This window comes from Camarhynchus parvulus, chromosome 20, assembly GCF_901933205.1.
Source record: "Camarhynchus parvulus chromosome 20, STF_HiC, whole genome shotgun sequence".
Classification (NCBI taxonomy): Eukaryota; Metazoa; Chordata; class Aves; order Passeriformes; family Thraupidae; genus Camarhynchus; species Camarhynchus parvulus.
The window spans coordinates 7,331,497-7,352,860 of NC_044590.1; the positions used below are offsets into that span (position 1 = coordinate 7,331,497).

The following is a 21,364-nucleotide window of genomic DNA, read 5'->3' on the forward strand; positions in this document are numbered from 1 at the left end:
AAACATTCAGGTGGGTCCTCCTGGCCTCACTCCATAGCAAATCCCAGGAAAGGGCAGCCCACCCCTCTGCCCAGCCAGCATCCCCACACCCCTGGGCAGCTGCATTTCCATGGAAGCTGCAAACCCCTTGGACCCTCTGGGTCTCCTGATGATCAACCCAGGAGATGGTATCTATACAGCGCTTGAAGAGGAACATTTATGGATGCAAAGGTTTATTATACTTAGTGAATAAAGCTGATAACGAAAAATCAGTATTTTCCATGAGGGAGAACTTTGCACAAACTTCAATGAAAACTTTTTTTTCTTTTTTCTTTTTTTTTTTCTCACAAAAACCAGACACTTCACAAAATTAATTTTGTCAAAATATAAGTTCAGCATAAAACTGGTGCCTTGCCCCCTTTGCGAGTGCTGCCACTGCTCTCTCTGGTACCCACGCTGTCTGTTACGGAATGGAAAGCACAGCTTATGTCAACAGGAATGAGAGATGGTTTGGTTTGGTATTTTTTTTCTTCCTTTTAACACCTAAATTTAGATCCCGCTCTGGTGACTGATGGCACCAACCTCTCGCACAGGGCCTGGGGCGAGGGGCAGAGCTGGGGCCAGCAGCACCCAGCGGGGCTCGACAGTGGAGGAGAAAGCCCTTTTTGTTATACAGTGTTTATTAAGTAGATTCAGTCTTATATATGATATACAGATTCAAAAGAAAAAAAAAAAAAGGATTCCACATACTTATGAAATCAGTGCATTTAGCAAGTAATACCATGGAGATAACAGCTCGATTAACAGCTCATTGGTCTTTGTTAAGTGAGGGGACAGGGAGTTGGCCTGTGCTAATCATTCCACAAACAGAACAGAATTAAGTTGCATCACATATATAATAGACACACATTCTAAGAATTAAAATATTAAGCCACATTTACTGGAAAAATCCACAGTATATAACACAAATAACTCTTATCAAGCTCGTTGAGGAGGAAGTGCTCATCTGCTTAAGAGCCACATGAAGTTGCATAGGTGCCTATCTGCAAAAATATCATTTCCAAAGGAATCAATTGATTAAGCAATAAAGTGTCACCTTAGAAGCTGGAATAAGTGCCATACGCTTTTCTGTCTGCGCCCTCGGGAAAGCACCAGCTTCCCAAAGAGCCTCTTCTGCCTCGCTGGGAGCCTCCCGTGGGACCGCGCTCCCACCTCCACCCCAAGCCAGCAGCCGGCTTGGGCGAGCTCACCCCCTTCCCTAAAGTATTCCCAATTCTGCTCAGGAGTGTTTCCCCCTGCTCCCCCACATCAGCTGGACCCTACAGGCAGCACTGCCCTCCCGCCCGTGTGGGAGGAGGAGGAGGAGGAGGAGGAGGAGGAGGATGGGGAGGCAGCAGCACTGCCCAGATCTGGTACTTCAGAGCCCCGGATCAGCTCCCGATTGGAATTGCAGCCGATCCGTAAAACTACCGGGGGGAAATTAAAATACAGCAGCTTGTGCAAAACCCAAAATTGCTTAAAGAGTGTGTGGGTTTGGTGGGGTGTCCCTGGGGCGGGCGCGTGGCGGTGGGTGGGTGAGGCTGTGGCTGGGTTAAGCAGACGAACTGGGTGAGGGGCAGCTTCCTCTTCAACAGCAGGTCTGGCAGAACACACGGGGTCGGGAGTTCTGTACATGTAAACAGTACACTTTCACTGAGTCCAAAATTAGGAGCAAAAATACAAAGGTTCACATTGGTCTTAGGTAGATACAGGCGAAGAACTGAGCTGTGCAGCTCCGAAACAACCGAACAAAAGTTTCTAAAGCACCACTAAATTATATAAAAATCAGACCATGGACGGATTGTAGTTGGTGTCTGGTGAAATACTATGCTACCTTGTAAAAAGTTTTACAAAAAATTACAAATCAAAAGTATATTAACCCTCTGAGTTCAAAGCAGCATTTTTTTTTTTCATGAACTGGTACTAAATCCGACGGCCGCTCCGGGAGGGAAGTGGCCCTTGGGATCGGGGAGGTACAAGTTACATCTGCTCACAACCCCGGGAACGCTCTCCCATGGAGAAACAGCGTCATGGGAACCCCACATCCAGGGCAGGATGGGTGTGCTGAAATAAAATAAAATTTAAAAAAAAAAAAAATCTCTTTTTTTCGACCAGTGATCAGCTTTTCTTAAACAAACCCAAGACCATCCAGACCATTTGCTAACCCAGCATTCTCCTTCCACCTCTCAGATATCTGGAAAGCCGGTGTATTCTGCTCCTGCTTGTTCCTTCTTGTTGAGAACCTGGACTAGCAATTCCTGACCCCGTCCTGCCCAGTGAGAGCGCAGGAATGTGGCTGTGAACAGTCCTGGAGCACAGGGAGAGCCAAGCCACGGTGGAGCACGGAGCAGCTGCAGAGCATGGAGATGTCTGTGGAGCTCATGCCAAAGGAACCAGAACGCTGTGGCTCACCAAAAAAAAAAAAAAAAAAAAAAAAAAAGAAGGGGAAAGAAAAATAAAAAGATCCCTGACAGAAATTCGGAGTCAATCCCGTTTGTTTTAAAACTTGTCCCAGATGTGGCTGTCACCAGGGCTTTGGGAATCTGAGTCTGTACCATTCAGCTGCAGGTATGAACATGAGGTGCTGGGACAGGGCGGTGTTGGGCACCCTCCTTCACGACGTGGCCTCGGTGTCCTCTACAGCAGTTTGACCACGTGTGAGAGCTCCTGAACTTCCACATGTGCCGAGACAGGTTCAGAGGTGATCAGGAATGACTTGGATAAATAAAACTTAACCCAACTGTGGCTGTTGGTGGTCTGTCCATGTGCCCCCGGGTTACCTCTGTTTCAGTACAAACTGATGGCAAACTTATGGCTAAAGGTTCCTCTGCCTCTGCCGAGGAGGGAGGCACCGGCGTGGGTGGGAGACCACGGAGAGGGAGAATCCCGGGACAGCGATTGTCTCTGCCTCTCCTGCCTGAACGGTAAGACTTTCACAAATGGCTGCAGTTACAGATTTTGTCAAAGGTTTGTTACTTCATGGTATTCACACAAAAATAAATATTTACATAAATTCCAAGTATGGGAAGATGCAGTGGACAAACCAAGCAGGTTTCTGAAGTGCTGGGGAAAGCGTTGAGTCTGAGCCCTGGCTGGGGGCTGGCGTGCCCGGGGCCCCCTCCCCACGCTCGGCAGGAGGGGATGGGTGTGGCCACGATGCTCCTGGCTCCAGCATCGGGTCAGGTCTAAGAGCCACCATCACCTCATCTCTGCACTGACCCCTCAGCTGCACCCTGCGGCGAGGGGCTGGGTCCCTTTTCTCCAAATGCTACGGAAAGTTTAAGGTTTGGGGAAAACAGTCAATGCAATGGTTGATCCCTTCTGCTGCAGGGCCAGACACACCTGGCCTCAGGAACCAGCAGCTTTTTCTGTTCTGAGACTAAAAGTAGGGTAAAGTTTTGTTTTTCTTCCAGTGTGTGGAGCATCATGGGGTACAGAGGGTACAGGGGAACTGCCCGGGCCCACTCCTGGCCGGACCAGCGGCTGCTCAAGCCTGTGCCACCAGTGCTGGCCCCTGGAGCAGCAGCCCTCGGCTGCCGGCTCCGAGTGGCCAAAAAATAAGATAAAAACTGGCTCCAAACCAAGAAAGTTCCTACCTACAAAACAGCTTTACACTTATCAGATTTCAATCTCATGGTGTGGACTTCAGCCAAGTGGGGGGGCTGTGGGGGACAGGGAGCAGCGGGACCCTCGCTGGTCTCTGCACAGCTCCAGAGCATGTTGCATGGCTGGGCTGGGCTCAGCACCCCTGGCCGGAGCGAGGTCCCTGGGTTAGCAGCACTGGCAGTAGGTATTGCACTGAGCAAAACGAAGTGCATCGTTGTGGGGGGGTGGAAACAGGGCAGAACGGTCATTGGACTACGGTTCTTCCACACTTTGGGAACTGTGGGCTTGTTCCAGAACTGTGAGCAGGGAGGGGGAAGGATCCTGGGCCCCGGAGAGGACTTTGTCAGTTCTGCTGCTCAATGCTGCCCAGAAGCGGGCGGTCACCACTCCAGCTCAGCTCTGGGGTGAGCCCTGGGGCCGCCCAGCCTCACACCCCGCGGGACCGGGCGGTTCAGCCCCCGTGCTCCCCGGGCTGGCTGCAGACGGAGCGGAGCACACGGCCGGGCGCAGCAGGACCCAGCTGGAGGTTCCAGCCTCCTCGGCACGATCCCCATGTCTGCAGCACTCACTGACCCCCAGCACCGGCGCTGCCAGTCCTGGAAGAAGCCCACAATGGAGTGTGAGGTAGAGTACGGATGGTGACCGCAAGACAGTGTTTCTCAGGTATCTCCTTCCTTTCTTCCTTCCTTCTCTTATCTGCAATGACTTTAATGAGTGTGAGATGTCCTTCCAGCCGGAGGTCTGCTGAGCTTGCCGAGTCTCTGCGGGAGGTTCAGACCCCACTGCTGCTACGGGACCTCTTAGAACAAAGGCCTAAGCAGGACGCTTGCGCTGCTGTTCAGCTCCCACCTACGCTCACTGGAGGCTGAGCAGCCTCGATGTCAAGGGCTGGATGGCAAACTTGCTCCCTGTGGGACAAGGGTTCACCAGAGAAACAGGCAGAGCTGCCTGGAAATTAGTAGTGTAGTGATATGGAATGTGTTATTTCACAGGAATAAATTCCTTCTGATCAGACAGACAAAAAACTGGCAATCTGTACAAACTCAAAAGAATCCATTTTCAGAAAAATAAATTACTAAGGGGAGAGGAGGGTCCATTTCTCAATAAATATGTGATTCAGCTCACCTAAGACTTGGAAATTATCCAGGGATGGGAATCTAACATTTGGGTCCACAAAGGTTATTCTAAATACATCTGCAGCCCCAAACCTCCCCAGGCTCCCTTCTGCCCTTCAAAGTCCCACATCCTTCCAAGCTGCAGGGTTGGCTTCTGGTCGGCCACAGGCATGGCTGTTGGTATGGTTCCAAAACGTGTCCTTGTGCCTGAAGTCCCAGGTGCTTGGAGTGTAAAAGAAAACAGGTCTTTTGGATCCCACCTTCTAAAACTACATGTGCCCACCGCGTGGCGGGAGGACGATGGTGGTCCTGAGCAGGACACCGCCGGGAGCCTCTTTCTAGCAGGTACAAATTGTCTTGTCGACGGAGGAGCGATGCGGACACGGGGAGTCAGTTCTGCTGTAAAATGAGGTTTTCCAGTTCGTCTGCAGAGCGGAGCAGGAACGCCGCTGACTCCCGGTAGCCGGCGATGAGCTGCCGCACGGCGCTGATCTCCGTGGGGCTGAGCTGCGCCGCCTGCATGCCCCGGCTGGTGCTGTTGGACGGGGCCGTGCTGGAGGCCCCACCTTTCATGCTGAGATCCGTCGGACCTGGCAAGGAAAAGTGAGAGGGAGGCTCAGGCACAGCAACATTCCCCATGCTCATCCTGCTGTGATTCCAGACCTCTGCAGCACTTGGAAGGTCCCCACAGTGCCCGGATAACGCGAGGAGCTCCTGTTCCCTCTCAGACACCAGAGGAGCCACTCACTGCCTCTGCAAGGAACACAGGCCCAGAGGAGCCCACAGAGATGCTGCAAAGGTTGGAGCATCTCTGCTAGGGGGAAAGGCTGAGGGAATTGGTGTTGTTCAGCATGGAGAAGAGAAGGCTCTGCAGAGAACTCAGAGCTCCTTTCAGTACCTAAAGTGGCTCCAAGAGAACTGGAGAGGGACTTTAGACAAGGGCATGGAGTGACTGGACAAGGGGCAACGGCTTCAACCTCACAAGGGGCAGGCTTAGATGGGACACTGGGAAGAAATTCTTCCCTGTGAGATTGGTGAGTTTCTGGCACAGGTTGCCCAGAGAAGCTGTGGCTGCCCCATCCTTAGAAATGCTCAAGGCCAAGTTGGACAGGGCTTGGAGCAATCTGCTCCAGTGGAAAGTGTCCCTGCCTGTGGCAGGGGGTTGGAGTGAAGTCAACTTCAAGGCTTCTTCCAAATCAAACAATTCTGCAATTCTATAAAGAGGTCTCAGAGCCAATATGACAAAAATCCAGTCCTGCAGCCTGGCTCACAGCTCTGTGAAGAGAGGGTCTGCTGGGAGGTAAGCCAGCTCCTGTTGGCACCTGCACCATCAAAATCACCTTCAAGGTTCTGGTTTTCCCTCTGCATATGGGGAGTTACATCCCACACGGGCTGTGCTTCCCTTGTTTATCTTGATGAGTGACCCCAGAAAGAAAGGCAGGGGAAAAAGTGGACTTAGCTTCATGTTGGACTAAGTAAGAGAAGCAAAACAAGGAGCAAAAAACCCATAATCAACTGGAAATGAGGAGAGAAGTGCCAAGAGATGTACTAGAGATGTGATAGTAGTCAGGGAGAGGAGGCTGCTGAGGCTGCAGCCTGGAGGGAAGGAGCGAAGACACTGAACCGATCCCTGGGCTGTGAGCTGAAGTGCTGCAGGCTGATGGAGCAGTTGGTGATGCTGGAGAAAGGCTTTGAGATGGCTGAGCCCCGGCTGGGTGGCCTGACTCAGCCATGGGACACCAGGGACACAGAGCAAGGACTGGGTGTTGTGGCTGTTTGCAAACCAGGATGGGAGAATGCAGCTGCCCCCAGTCCAGGTGGGTGGCACTGGTGATGGTGGCAGGGAGGGAAGCTCATGGCCCCAGGCAGAATGGAAAGCATTCAAGGAAAGCAATGCTGGAGCTGCGGGAGGAGCAGCACCAGCAGAAGTGTTCCATGCCAAGAGAGCCAGAGCTTCAAAGTGGGGGAGGAGGAGGAGAAGGAGGAGGAGAAGGAGGAGGCTCTCATGCGAAAGCAATTTCACTGGGCAGAAAAGGCAGCAGTAAACTGAGCCTGAGCTTGTTTCCCAGCTCACCAAGGGGGAAGGAGCTGGGAGCAGGGAAGTGGGCTTGAGCAAGAATTGCCTGAGGTGGGGGATGGAGGGTGAAGCCACTTCTGGGCAGCAAAGCCCTGCGGGGCCTCTGCTCAGAGGGAAGAGAAATGCAGCTCCTTGCAGAGTGCTCTTCCCTCTCAAGGACTGGGCAAGAGCTTGGGAAAAAGACAACTGCAAAACAGAGGTTTAAAAATCCCCTAGAAAGAAAGAAGGAGACGTGCTGCTGGGTGCTGCACCCGGGGCCTATTTGCTCCTCCTGGGTCTGCTCAGGGGCCTTTCTGCATGTTCACTGTCTCACAAGGAGGAGCCCAAGGAGCAGTGGGGACCGGGTGGCTGTGCTGCTCTGGGGAGGAACCATTGCTGTGAGGATTAGGTCTCAGCAGCTGGAGGCCGGGACAGGATCTTTATTCAGGGTTAAGAAGCATTAGGAAGGGATGATAAGAGTTAATCCCAGACAGGCATCTCTCAGGCCTCCGGAAATCACATCCTTCCAAATCCTGGCTCCTGTCGGGGTGGGCTGGGGCAGGAGCCCAGAGTGCACCAGGACAGGCAATGGCAACCCAGGGATTGCAGGAGGACTGGGCAAGGACTGGGAAGGGATCCAGCCCCTCCTGCCAGCACTACTGCAGGACAGAGCCAGAGGGAGCACTTGGTCTCATCCCACACCTCTTGCTCCAGGTGTGGGCGAGTCACCAGGTACCTCAGAGCCTTCCTGTGTGCCTTGCTCCAGCCCAGGATACTCTGCTCTGTTCACTTGCTCCTAATCTCAAGCTCTGCCTATGCTCTCCTTCCACCTTCCTGCCCTGCAGCATCAGTCCTGCTTTCTCAACTGCTCCCAGGCAGTCCCCAGCCCCTCAGAGCCCTCCTGAGCTGTGGCTGTGCCCCCCACCCTGTCCCCATCCCCGAGAGCAGAACTGGTCATACCAGCAGGAGATCAGGGCAGCGATAGGCGCCCGCCCCTGTTAATAATTAACAGAGAATCTGGTACGAATTCTCCTTTTTTTTTTTAAGTGACACTCCTTCCCTCCACCAGTGCCACCCAAACCGTCCTTCCAAGTGCAGTTCAACAATTAACCACCTGCTGATGACGTGAGCAGAGCCACCAGACAGAAGGGACAAGAGGGGATTTCGGAGCAGCTCTGTGCAGCAGTGGCAGAGGTGCTGCCAGGACTGGGAGCTCTGTGGGAGCAGCCCCTGCCTCTCCTCCAGCAAACAGCTCAACCCCACAGTGGGGATGCCAGGAGCCCCTGGTGCCCTGGGGCAGAGGTGATGCCAGGGTGGGCTCCCCGTGCCCCTGGCACAGCCACTCACCATTACTGTGGTTGCCTGTCTGGAGGGATGCGGGGGGCTGCAGGCTGCCCCCCAGGGACCCATAGCCACGGTAGCTGTAGTTCAGGCTTCCATTGATGTAGACCGGGTCTTGGGAGTAAGATGAAGCTGGCAGTGAGTAGGAGGAGTGGGTGATGGCTGTGGAGTCTCTGGAGTGCTGCTTGTCTAGAGCGATCGGTTCGTCCTGTACAGGGGAAACACAGACCTGCTCCAGCGAGGAGCCTGGCTGTCCTCTGTGGCCAGCAGGCTGGACAGTGCAGGGATGCCTGGTGTCCTGCAGCTGCAGTGTGCCCAATCCAAACCAGCATTCCCATCCCCACTGGCCTCAGGACACACCACAGGGCTCTGTCCTGCAATCCCTCAGACTTTCAGAAAGACTTCTGACCCTACCATAGGACACTTCCAGCTCTGCTCCCCGCCCACCCCCAGATGCCATACCTGGGAGGTCTGGTAGATCTCCAGCCGCATCCTCTTGGCCGCTTTCCGCGTTTCGCTCTCGCAGGCGGCGGCCAGGATGTTCTCTGCCATGGCTGAGGTCAGGTGGGGCGGCGTGGGCCTGGTCTGCAGGGACACAAGCAGAGAGGCTGCTCAGGGATGTGCTGCTCTGGGCACTGGGACTGAGGGCAGGGCACTGGGGTGGCCACTCACCATCTCCATCCCGTTCTTCTTCATGCGGCGGCAGGACTTGAGGTAGGTGCGGATGCGCTTGCGCGCCCGCTCCTGGAACTCGGGGAACTGCCGGCTGCAGGACTCGATGATGGCCTGGATCTTCTCCTTGGGCTGCTTGGAGATGGGAACCATCCTGTCCAGGTTCTCGTCCACAAAAAGGCGCACGAACATCTGCAAATAGAGAAGAGACGTGGTGGGAACCCTGCGATGGAAGGCAGGCGGGCTCACCCTCCCTGCGGAGCTCTCCTTACATTGAAGGCCTTTAGCCTCTCCGGGTCCATCCCCTCCGAGTCATTGATCTTATCATTGTCTTCATGGTCGTCGTGGTCATCGTCGTCTTCATCAGCTGTGGGGGCCCTGCCGACAGTCAGGTCCTCGGGGCAGCCACTCACCTCTGTCTTGATGGAGTCATAGCTGCCAGAGCTGTACGGCGGGGACTGAGAGGAGACAGGGGTTACCACCAACAGCTCTCATCTCATGCACCTGCCCTTTCTCCTTGTCTTCTATGTCTGACCCCCCCCCTGCAACCCAGAGAGATGAACCCATGGCCAGGCTCCCCTGTGTGTCACCTCCTGCCTGCTTTGGGCAGGGGGGAGCATGGTGGCCTCAGCAAGCCTGTGATAACCTGGTGGCCCCATGACAGCTCAGGCTGGTGGGGCCATGGCTCTGCCTGATCCTGTGGCAAACATTGCCTGACCCAGCATGAATGAGCTCTTTGTCACATGGTGGCTGTGGCACAGCTGGTCAGGGGTGAGGTGAGCCCACTGCAGTGCCCAGCTCTGGAGCAGCTGGGGTGTGGGGCGTGTCCCTGGCTCTCCCAGAGCACCCCAGGCCGTACCTCTGCTGTGGTCTTCACCCCGTACTTGACCCTGCTGCGCAGCCCGTCGGCACTGCAGCTGTCAGACTGGTAGGAAGGGGTGATGTGGGCAGGGGTGAGCTTGTCACAGAGGTTGATGGGCTGGTCCTCGGCGGAGGCGGTGAAGTCCATGGGGGCTGCGGTGCCATTGCCGTTCATTTCGGGGAAGGCGCTGTCGCCCTGCGTGCTGCTGGAGGTGGAGGGGTTCAGGGTGGAGGAGCCATTCCCGCTGCAGCTCTCTGACGAGGAGTCATCTGCAAGGAACAATGTGTGTCACCCCCTTGGCACCCTACATCCTGAAGCTGCTTTGGGCTCTCTTGGTGGCTGAGTTGCCACTGGGAGCCAGGCTGGCACCGCTGCACTTTGGGCCCTGGGATGCAGCAGGTCCTGGTGTCCATGCCTGCAAGGCCATTGTCACAGGGATCCACTCCCTCATCCCTCAAAGCACACCAGGTGCTGCCATGCCCCATGCCCGAGCTACCCATCCCTCCGCAGGTGACAGTCCCCATGCCTCCGCCCTCAGCCATGGTGTCTGGGCTTGAATAAGAACTTTGGAATTTGGTCCTTTTCAGTTTCTGTTTGCATTGCAGGGAGGAGAAAGGGGCACTGCCTCTCCCTGCCAGGTCCCCTGCCATCCTCCTGGCCCAGTTTGGGGCTGGGTGCAATGGTAAGTGACAAGTTCCAGCACTGGTGTTTAAGGAACATGCAGTTCTGCAGGGTGCTGGGCCATGGGGATAACACACAAGGACAGGCTCACTTGGGTGGGAAAACCCTGAATCCATGGTGCCTGGAAGCAGCATTAGAAGCTCTGCTCACAGCTGGCACCACCCAGCAAGGCTCCTCCTTGGCATGCTGCTGCAGGGAGGGGACAGGGGCTGCACGATGTCCTTCCTGTCTCATTCAAAGCCCAAGTGACCTATACCCTACACTCCTGCTCCCAGTTTCCACATGCCCTAGAGCCGTCCCCACAGCACATGCAAGGCCTTTTCCCCACCACACAAACAGGTCAGAGCCCTGGCAATGGCGGTGCCACACACACCTAGTGCACAGATCTTGGCTGCATTCACACCCCAGGCCCTGACACCATCCCCCTGCCTGTGCCTGCTCCCACCACGGCGGCTCCCCAAGAACAGCCCAGCAGTGGCAGAGAGCCCAGCACTGCCTGCACCCACCCTGCCTGCACCTGGCCAGGGAGCCCAGCCCTGGGGCCAGGCACGACATTTCAAACTGCTCAGCCTGTTCCCTTCCCTCCCCCTCGCCGCAGTAAATCCTTTATTTCATTAGGTGCCTCTGCGAGAGGGAAAGGGCGAAGCACGTGGGAGCCGCTTCCTGCGCCAGCGTGCGCTGGGCGGTGAACAAAGAAGCTGTCGGCAGCGAGGAGCAGATGGCCGTCCCCACACCCGGCCCGGCCACCCTGGGACAATGGGCCGGGGCTCTGGGGTGGCCGCAGCCCCGGCCGATGGCTCCTGGCACATGGGCACCAGGTCCAAAGGTGTGCAGGAGCAGGGCGGCGGGATGGTGCCCAGCTGCTGCCATCCACCCTCCTCCTCCTCCTCCTCCCCCTGCCAGCACCTGCGGGAAACTTTCCTGCCAGGCTGGGAGAGTGCTGCGGTGACCCTGCGGTGGCCCAGGACTTTGTATCCCTTAAAATAAACACACTTGAGGACACTCGGGCATCCCAGCCGACCGTGGGGCCGGCCGGGGCTGCTGCCGGCGTGTCCCCAGTCACCCCGGCAGCGCTCGCTGCCCAGCCTCGCGCCTGCGCCAAGGCGGCTCCTGGCCCCATGAGCCCCTAAATTAAAAGGTCCCTACTGGAGCTCCCCGCTCAGCAGAGCTCCCTCCCCCTCCTTTCCCTTGCGCTGATCCACTTATTCGTCTGAGCGATGACCAGAGCTGACCTAATCCCGGGGTGGTGTTTATGTGCCGGGTACTCCGGGCCGGTGGCAGGCGTCACCCGCCCCACCACGGGGCTGGGTCCTGGCAAAAGCCCTGGGTGCCAGCTCTCTGTGCCAGGGAGTGCGGGGCTCCAGAAGGGCTCAGCAGGCAGCACTTATCCAGGGGCACCCTCCAAGCCAGCTCTCCAAAACGAGCTCCAGTCTCCTGTCCCAGTGTTTGCAATGGTGGGGCTGCATCCCAGACCACATCCACAGGTTCCTGCTGCATCTGGAGGGGCAGGGTGTTGGGGGCACTGCCACCTCCTGCTCCCCACACCCCTCCTGGCCCAGGGCACTGGTCTGGCGCTGAGCGCCCCAGGGTTTTGGTGTCCCTTGGCACAGGTGCAGGAGCAATGCTGGCTTGGCTGTGGCCCCAGCAGGAGCGGGCAGGTGGCTGGGGGCACAGAGGCCTCCCTGCCCAGGATGGCGGCTGTCCCTCCCCCAGCACTGCTCTCTGCGCCAGGGAGATGGGGCTCCCAGAGGGAGGCTCCAGTCTCATCCAGCGATGCCTCCTGGAAGGATTAAGGAGAATTATTCCCATGCACGGAGGCACGAGCTGTAGGCCAGGCCCCGCCATCGGCCTGGGCACAGCCACAGCAACAGCGCTGGGCCAATCGGCGCCGCGGCCAGGATGATGGTGGGGACCTCCTCCCTCAGCTCCCCTGGCATGGCTGTCTGCATCAGCAGAGCTGGGGGCCCACCATGGCACAAAATCCCTGCCGGGCAAGGGCACCAAGAGAGGTCTTTGCCTCTCTGGTCACCTGGGAGAAGAATGTACAGGTGCTATGAGCATCTCCAAACCTGTCCTGGACATCCCCAACCTCCTCTGGGCACCCCTACAGGGATGAAAGCATCCTCAACCTGCTGTGAGCAACCCCAGACATCTCCAGTCTGCCTTAACTACCCCCACTCCCCCTGGGCATCCCACTCTGTCCTTGCCCATCCACCTCCAGCCTCCTCACAGCCCCCAAGTCTGGCCCCCCATTCCTGCAGGCAGGGACACTCCTGCACTGGCTGCTGACACCAGACAGGATCCTGGGGGTGACACCTGGACCGCCCCGATTCCTCCACGTCTCAGGTTTTCTTTTGTGTCACACAAAACACACACAGCAGCAGCTGCACGTCAGGTTTCCACCCGATGCTGCTGCATTTACGAACCCTGGGTTTCCTACAGGCAAAAGATATTGCAAACAAAAGAAGAAGATGTCTCTAGGAACCTGCCAGGTGGGATAAGGAAATGAAATGGGAATCTAATATCAGTAGCCAGCACCTACTAAAAGAACAATTTAGTTTATACAAGGATGGATGTACATAAATAATGAGGTTTTTAAACCCATGAGCTACAGATTATTTTCTTATTCCTGTGTTTTTACATGTTATGCTCTATCAGAAGCTCCACACACAAAGTGATGGGTTAATTTCAGTATTGTGAGCAGAGAAATGGCCACAAATTCAAATCGGTGAGTCCTTGGGTCCAAGTGAGAATGGGCTCAGCCAGGTTGAAAATGCAGACGAGCTCAGGAGGGAACTGCAGTCTCCTTGTTGGGGTGGATGGCCTGGGGATGGGAATGAAGCTCCTCTCTGGGCAGCTTCACTGGGTTATCTCCAGCCCACAGTCGTTCCTGAGAGGAGCTGGGGAGCAGGACCTGGGGGAGAGGGAGCAGGAGCATTCCCACCTTGGGTGCTGGGACCAGATTTAGGCTCCTGCCTTGCTTTGGCAGCCGTGTCAGGACTCCGAGCAGTGGTGGGGCTGTGTTGACCACACTCCATTTCAGCAAAACCCACCAAGCTCTGGAGCTTGGAGAGGTTTTCTGCATCTCCCAGCAGTGCCCAAAGCACATGTCAGGAGCAGGGCTCCAGCAGCAGCAGGCGAGCAAGGCCAGGCTGCGCAGCCATGAATATATTCATTATCAACCAGCACGAGCCTGGTGAGCTCCCTGCTCACGGCTGGAGCTTGGCTGCACGAGGAGCCCCTCTAATGAGGATAATTGGGAGCCCCCCTGCTCTACCCCCATGCCCTAATTGAAGCAGATGGAACTGCAAAAACAATGTCACTTCTAACCGGTTTGATCTTTCGGTTGGAAAACGGGACTATTTCGTTCTCCTGTTTAATCCCCTCGAGCTGGGGCTCCTTGGGCTGCATGGAGGTGGAGCAGCCCTTGGCACTGTGCAGGAGAGGCGAGGCTGGAGAGCCCAACAGAGGCAGCTGGCCCTGAGGTCCACGGAGTGCTGCCCTCTTTGGCCCCTCTGCAGAGACCACGACAAGACACGTGGTGAGGCTGGTGAGGTGGCTGTGGGGGAGCAGCCTGGTGCCTCTGCTGCAGCCCCGGCATCTCCCCGGCATCAGCCCAGGAGAGCAAGAAGCAAAATGGCTTCTTGGGCCGCGGTGCTGGGGGAGGAGGGGATCAGTCACTTATTAAATGAATTAATCAGGGCTCAGCGTTTTCATTTTGAAGAGGCTGCTGGATTATCCTTGATTTCTGTGGCGCTGGATTTGAGGAGATCAGGAGGGGAAGGGGCGATTTCCAACACCTGCTCCCCGGGAGATTTTATGGCGGGGAAGTGGTTGGGTTTAACGTCTCTGCCGGCGCAGGCCACCGCACCACTCTCCAGAGCAGAGTTAAAGATGAATGGGGCAAATTGTTCCTCCTCCTGTCACATCTCCAGAGCGGAGACAAAACCTCTTTTGACTCAGGAAACAATGAGCTTATGTAAGAGCCAGCGGCCCACGGAAACCTCGCCGCAGCCCCGCACCATGCAGTGGGCCAGGGTCCACCCAGCTCTGCCCACATCCTGCTGCCATGGGACCCCTGGCTGGCCTTGGGGCAGCCCTCCCCTGGCTGCTGCCCACCTGCCTGGGCGGTTGTGGGTGTCACAGCCATGCCAGGTCCCAGCAGTGATCCTTGGTGCCCCATGGGCCGTCATGGATCCACCAGTCATTGCCCTGCCTGCTACAGCTCCATGGGTGATGGCAGTGGTTCTGCCACACCTGAGTCTTCCTGTGGCTCGTGGGCGGGTCTGTCCCATTTCCAGCCTGCTGTGGCACCGGAAAAGGATGGAGCTGCACACCCTGCCTGGGAGTGGCCGTCAGGAGGGCATAGAGCATCCCACCGCCGCCTGCCTGGAACAACAGCCAGGAAGATGAAAAGTGCCATAAATTATTCACTCACAAAAGAGACAAGAAGGGAGAAGCAGGGGAGGAGGAAAGCCTGCGAGGAAGGGATACTTAATACAAATTAGAGAGACCGAGTGGGAATGGGGGCCCCGTGGGGGGCGGCAGTGCTGGGTGTTAGAGTCACACTCGTTAGGGGCAAGGGACCATCACTGCAGGGATCCTGCACCCATGACTGGGTGGTGAGCGGCAGGAGAGGCCCTGGCCCCGCACTGCTCACACAGTCAGAGCACGGAGCCCATTTTCTCCAGGTCCTGCCCAGCGTTTGCCTCCAAGATGCGTAAGAAAGAAAAAAAGCAACGTGGCTGAGGGCCGCAGTGCACTGGGGCTGGCCAGGTTCCAGTTAAGACTCTCTATTTCCTGTCTTCCTTCGCTAAGGCAAACCTCGTTATGTCCCAGACAAAGTGTCCACCCTCCACACTCCCTCCCTGGGTCCCTGCCTCGACCAGAGCCCTTGACGAGCCAGACATCTGGCAGGGCTGGACACAATGCCTGTCTGCAGGGAGAGCTGGGCCGGACAAGGCAGCGCTGTGCGGCCGCCTCCCTGTCCCCTGCCATGAAAGGTGCCCCCCAGTGCCGTCTCCCCCCGGCTCCACTGCCCAGCCCGAGGGAGCAGCTCCCTCCGGCACCGGGACCTCACCGCGCCAGCCCCGTGCTGGACGTTTTCCCAAGCACCAAAGCTCGTCAGCTCCCGCCACACAGAGCAGCCTTGTCACAAATGCTCTCTGTCCCTCGTTTTCCCTTCTCCTCCCAAACACTGTTCCTTCCCTCCCACTGCTGCTCCTCCAGCCACCTTGCAGCTTGAGGAATGCTTGAGCAAGGAGCTGGCCCTTGCTCACACTGAGGAAGGAGGTGGCACAGACCAAGCCTCTCCCTGTGGCACTGCTGCTGGCAGCCACCCGGATCCTGCTGCAGGGAGGGGACACGCTGTGGCCCCATGCTGCCTGGGCACTGCCTCTCCCCACGCCAAACAAACGAGTTTGGTGGGTTTGTGCTGGATTCATGCCAAGCTGGTGCCTCCAACACAGACCTACCATCAGAGAGACCCTGCTGTGCACCTCCAGTCCTTTAGGGACTGTCCTTTAGCACTGTGGGGCTCACCCCACTGTCCCTACTCACCCCTCTGGTTGGGGGTATTCAGTCTGGGGAGGAAGGGAGGGGCACAGGTGGTGCTGGCTGTCCATAGCCTGGTGATCCTCTCTGCTCCAGATTAAAGAAGAGACCCCCAAAACCCTGCTCTGTGCATCAGCAGGATGAACTGACTGACTGGGCAGTGCCTGCAGCAGCCATGAGAGAGTTGGAGCTGAGCTCAGTGTGCCAGGCTGGGAAAGCCACCACAGCATCCCTGCTGCACTCCCCAGCCTGGCAGCGGGCAAGGACAACTTTAGAAGGACACCAAAAGGAGGGTGTTTATCACAGGCAGGGCCTTTGCTCGGGAGGAGCAGATGTGCCCCTGGAAGAGGTGATGGGAACGGAGTCACCAGCCCAAACCACTCAGGTGAGGCAGGTACACGTTTGTTGACTCCTGCTGTGGAGCTAGCACAGCATGGGGACACTCTGGAGAAAGAGGAAATATATCCCTAATGAAAATGAAATAAGGTTGTGTCCAGCTGTAGTAAGGCCTGGCTGCTGGTCCTAGTCTGCTTTAGAGGGCCAAAATTCAACACTGGCAAAAGAAGCCCTGGAAAGAGTAAGGATTTTGCAGCTTGGGCTAAGCAAGTGTCTTGGGGCTCACAGGCCACCTCCTGCACTAGCCAGCCATCAGACAATTGTCCATGGTCTGCTGGGCTCCCCCTGTGGCTTACAAAGGGGGTTTGGATTCACCTGGAGCGGGGCTAGGCTGGCTGGGAGCTGTGTGACACCCAGCGCTGCAGCAGTGACCCTGTGAGGGCACAGTGAGGTGGGCACCACTGCCCCACAGTTGGGTGCCAGCTGTCAGAAGTGCAGCTGGGGAGTTGGACATCACTCATCACTTGGGGATGGAGCCTGGCTTTTGGTCAGCACTTGGCAAGAGGCTGCTCCTCCCCAGAAAGCTCTACTAGACTGGTGGTTCAGGGGAGCTGGTGATGTGCTGCACATCGTGGGCATCTCATCAAGTGCAAGCAGTGTCACCCAGAGCTGTGGGACATGTGCCATACCAGCAGAGAGACTGCTGTGCTGGGCACAGCTCTACACCATCCCTGACATCCCAAGCAAGGTGTCCTGGGGAACGACAAGCCTTACCAGCCCCAGGGACAGAATCTGGAAATAATGCTTGCCCACATGTCCTTGAGGTCCCTCGTTGCAGCACTCCTGAGGAATGTCCCCAACACTCAGAAGCCTCTCCAGCCAGCTGCCTCAAGGGATGCCCCCAAGAAGCGTGTGCCTTCACAGTTAAGTAGGTTAAGAAAGTCCTTTCTCCAAGGTCTGGATTAGCCACTGCTGCTCCGGGCAGAACAGACTCAGCGGGGACGCTGCCAGTCAAGCGAGGACGGCACGTGGGGATCTCAGCACAAGGGGATCAGCCCAACATGGTGCCATGAAGCAACCCCACGTTCCCCACACAGAGTAAGCACACCATACACCCAGGAGTTTTCCCTGCTCTTCAAAAGAGGCTGGGGAGCAGCAAGCCCTGCCTGCAGGCTGAGCACTGCTCCTGGGCAGTGCAGCAGAATGTAAAGTGGACAAGGTAAGGTGGATTCTGTTAGTGGGCAAGACAGAGGCTCTTCTATATGAGTTCAAGCACTTTGCTATGGCAGACACTGAAGTTAAGGGTCTGACTCCTGCTTTACTTTCAAGGGCACTGCACTTGGCAGAAAGTCACAGCAGGCCTGGGGTGGAATCCCCAGCACCCCTGTGGTGGGATACCCCGCTCAACCCCTCACACCAGACTGAACTGGGACGTTTGTAGTGCAGTGCTCGCCTGTGGAAGCAGAGAGGCTCTGAAGATGGACAGAGCCCAGCTCAAACTGCCACAGCAACACAGCACCAGGGGTGGGACCTGCACTCAGTGGGATGCATGGGATGCCTTCAGGAATGGAGATGGGCTCAGACAGCAGGATGGAGCAGCATTCAGGTCCCTTTGCTTGCAGCGTGTGCTGGCCCCCGCAGATGTGTCCCTCCAGGATGTCCAGCACAATAGCTCTGCTCCAGCAGCAGAGTTTGTGTGGATGTTGCTGTTGCTTTGGGCAGCCCTCGGCTTCCTGCGGGCACGTACGCTGTGAGCAACATCCGACTGGGAAGGGATGTAGCTGGGAGCTTCATGTTTTCCGTGCTGGGGCCCGCAGGATGAGTAACAAAGGAAAATGGAAGGAGCGAGTGTGTGCTCAGTGTCACTCCTCAGGTCCTAAGTCCCACCGTGTGCCCACTGACCCAGCAGAGACCCTGGCTCTCCTGACAGTGCCTGCTCTGTCCATGACCCTCCCAAGTCTTTAGGTGTATTTTGCTCTCCCTGCAGTTCCAGGGCTGACACCAGCTGTAGCATGGCTGTACTGGGCCAAGGGTTCTGGGCACCCACGACAATGACAGTGTTGGCCTTTGTCCCAGCTGCTTTTTAGGCCTCTGATGATTTAACAGGTACCTGTTTATCAAAGCATGGGACGACAATTCCCTGCTCTCCCGCCTCTCTGGATTTCAAACAGCTCTACTCTATGCCACAGAAGAGCATTTGCCACTCCCAGGCCTTGAAAAGACCTGGAGCTGGTGCTTTGGTCCTTTAAACAGGACTTTTTTAACAAGCATGTCAGACGATACTGCTCTCCTACTAGGCAACTCTTCATTAAAACTTTATACTTTAGCAAGCCTTTCACTGCAGACACACTGCAAGCATCACACCCGTCAAACAGCAGCAGGCAGGACCAATTTAGTAACTCAGAAGGTTTTCCTGAAGGCGGAGAGTATCCAGTCCTGAACAAGCTCCCAGCTGAAGGACGTGGTGTGCAACCAGATCCCTCTGCAGCTCCAGGATGCCCAGAGCTGAGCCCAGCCTGGCTGCAGGGGATGTGTGGGGATCACTTTAGCACTGGCTGGAGCTCTGCAGGACTCCTGCAGGGCACAAGGGACAACTGAGCACAGAAGATGTGGGCAAACTTCCAGCTTGGGAGAACTTGGGCTGCCCCAGTGCAGGCACTCTGTGCTGACAGCTTGGCCAGCTGGGCTCCAAGGAGGCTCCACAGCTTATGTGGGCTGGTTACTCACACTTTTTGCACAGCCTTAGCAAGCTCGTGTGAACCCGGAAAACACATTTGTTTCCAAAAAAAAAAGAGCTTTCATAGGTCGAGAGAAGAGGAAACTGAAGAGTGGTCGAGACTCTGATTGTGCATGTTCTCTTCCCCACAGCAACAATCTGCTTTTCCTCTCACCACAAGCTCCTCTGCTCCATGCTCCTCTCCTTTAACCACCCACTGCCCTCCTGGGTTACTCCGTTGTCCTCCTTCCCATCCCACTCTTGTGTGTGCTCCATTCCTGGATGGGAGCATTGGTTTGGCAGAAGGACTGACATGAGGCAGCATCAGTCTGTATTTAGAGCTCTGATACAGATCATGGACATTCCCATAGGCACAAAACCTCAGTCCACAAAATGCTTCTGAAGTGTGACAGCCTGGTGAAAACTGCAATTCCTGGGGTTTTTTTGTATGGGTCTTATTTGTCACCCTGGGCTTGGCTTGCTGATTTTTTTGACACCATCACTTCTGATCCACCAAAGTCTACCCAGTTCAGCTGATGCTGACACCAGGGACACTTGCAATCCTGTGGGACTATTTCTGCTTTATTTCTCATCACTGAACCTTACAAAAGAAATTAAAGGAGCCAAGAAGAGCCCCAAAGAGGACACCTGCTTCTGAAGGAAAACCACAGGGCATGAAAAATTGGAAGCAATTCCTAAGAGGGTGCAGAGAGAGAGAGAGAGAGGATTTCGATTTAGTGAGAACATCTTGATTTGCCTAAATACGTGAGTCCCTTATTAAATTACTGCCCTGTTGAATAATAGTGTTCAGCAAAGGGATCAAAACTGTGTCATTCTAGATTGTAAATGAGACTTGGGAATTCAGTGGTGAGGGCTAAGTCACAAGCCTGAAATGTCCCAGTGGGAGAATGGCAAAGTTTGGGGGTACAGAGAGACCTGGTCAGGCTGCAGGGATCAGAGACTGGGCTTGTTGGGGTGGAGGCTGCAGCCTAGTCCTGAAGAGCCTAAAGCTTCTATGGGAGCAAGTGTGTCACCACCAAAACACTCTTCCTCCTGCCAAGACACAGCCCCCTGGGGCCCTGGGCAAGGAGAAGTGCCCATCCCACCACTGGGATGCAGTGCTGGGCAGTCAGGTTTCACATCCTCACCAAGGCTGCCTGGCTCTGGGGCTGGGGCTGGCAAGGGAAAACCAGCAGTTTCCAAAAGTGCAGATTTGCAATGGAAACTGAAGTGCCACAACTCACTGGACTGAAGAGAGCAGTGGCCTTGCTGTCCCTGGGACTGAAGAGAGCAGTGTCCCTGTTGCCCCTTCTGTCTCTACCATCCCTGCCACTGGCCACACCACCAGCTAAAAGCCACCCCAGGGAGACCTGCCAGCACAAAAGCCTTTTCTTCCTTTAGGAGTGGTTTTCCAGTCCCCTTTCTTAAAGCAGGACCAACCCAGCTCAGTTGTTCCTCAGATTCTTCTGCTCCTCCCAGCAGCAGCCAGGCTGGGACAATGAGGGATTCAACCTCCTGAGCAAAAGCCAGTAAGAGTCCAACCACCAAATCCTCCCAAGCATCACAGCAATGAACTCTGACCTGAACTCGTACTTCTACCACTTATTTACTTGCTCTTGTATTTTAAGCTTGCATGTTTCACAGACGCAACACACCACCTCTCTTCACAAAACTCTTCCTCCCACCCAGCCCACGTGTGCTGCTTTCAGCCCTTCCAGCCGCCCACCCCGAGGGAGGAGACACCCACGTTCACCCCGCTTGGCATCGCTGTGGCTGCTGCAGATTATTCACAATTTCTTGCCCGGGGGATGCAAGACCTGTCAAAGGTGCAGCTTTCCAAACAGAGAAACCTGTGTGCTGCAAAGCCCTGGCATCCTCCCTGTGTTCAGAACTAACAGCGCTCTCCTCATCACCTGGGAAGAGGATGCAGGAAAAAAAGTCCTCCCCTTAGAAAGGGATTTAGCGACCTTTTTCTGGAGGAGCTGGCAGACAGCTCCAGGCAGAAGGATCATCAGCTACGAGCTGGACAGGGCCCTGGCTGAGCAGGAACCCAGAGGCTAAATTGGAAGGACTGGAAGCCAGCTCTGAGCTGATATGAAATCCATCCCACAGGTGGGGACACCTGATCAGAAAGGACTGGTTAATGTTTAATCAGTCACAAAAACATCCTGTGGCAGAGGCTGGGGCTCTTCCCGCCCGCCGGGGGACTCACCGTCCTCGTGGCCGTGCAGGTTCTGCGGGCTGCGCATGCTCTCGTCCTGGCTGGGGCTCAGGCTGGAGTTCAGGTGCTGGTCAGCTGAGATCCATGTGGAGTCGTTCATATCAAAGTCCTCGCTGCTCACCGACGTCTCATCCTGGAGGCAAGCAGGAAAGGGTTAACTCATGGAGCTATTTCCTTTCCTCCTTTC

At 55.9% G+C, this 21,364-nt stretch overlaps 1 protein-coding gene across 7 annotated transcripts in view; it reads right to left on the reverse strand.

Moving 5' to 3' along the window:
- Positions 1–195: 195 nt before the first annotated feature.
- The window catches only part of NOL4L (nucleolar protein 4 like), a 63,388-nt gene continuing 42,219 nt past the window's right edge, over positions 196–21,364 (reverse strand). For all 7 annotated transcript variants that reach the window (XM_030963374.1, XM_030963377.1, XM_030963376.1 and 4 more), the window contains 7 exons: positions 21,169–21,310; positions 9,668–9,939; positions 9,081–9,266; positions 8,809–9,000; positions 8,599–8,721; positions 8,143–8,344; positions 196–5,329 (listed from right to left, as the gene is read on the reverse strand). In XM_030963374.1, coding sequence (XP_030819234.1) covers positions 5,130–5,329; positions 8,143–8,344; positions 8,599–8,721; positions 8,809–9,000; positions 9,081–9,266; positions 9,668–9,939; positions 21,169–21,310 — 1,317 coding nt within the window. In that variant the 3' untranslated portion in view covers positions 196–5,129. The remainder of the gene's footprint in view (positions 5,330–8,142; positions 8,345–8,598; positions 8,722–8,808; positions 9,001–9,080; positions 9,267–9,667; positions 9,940–21,168; positions 21,311–21,364) is intronic.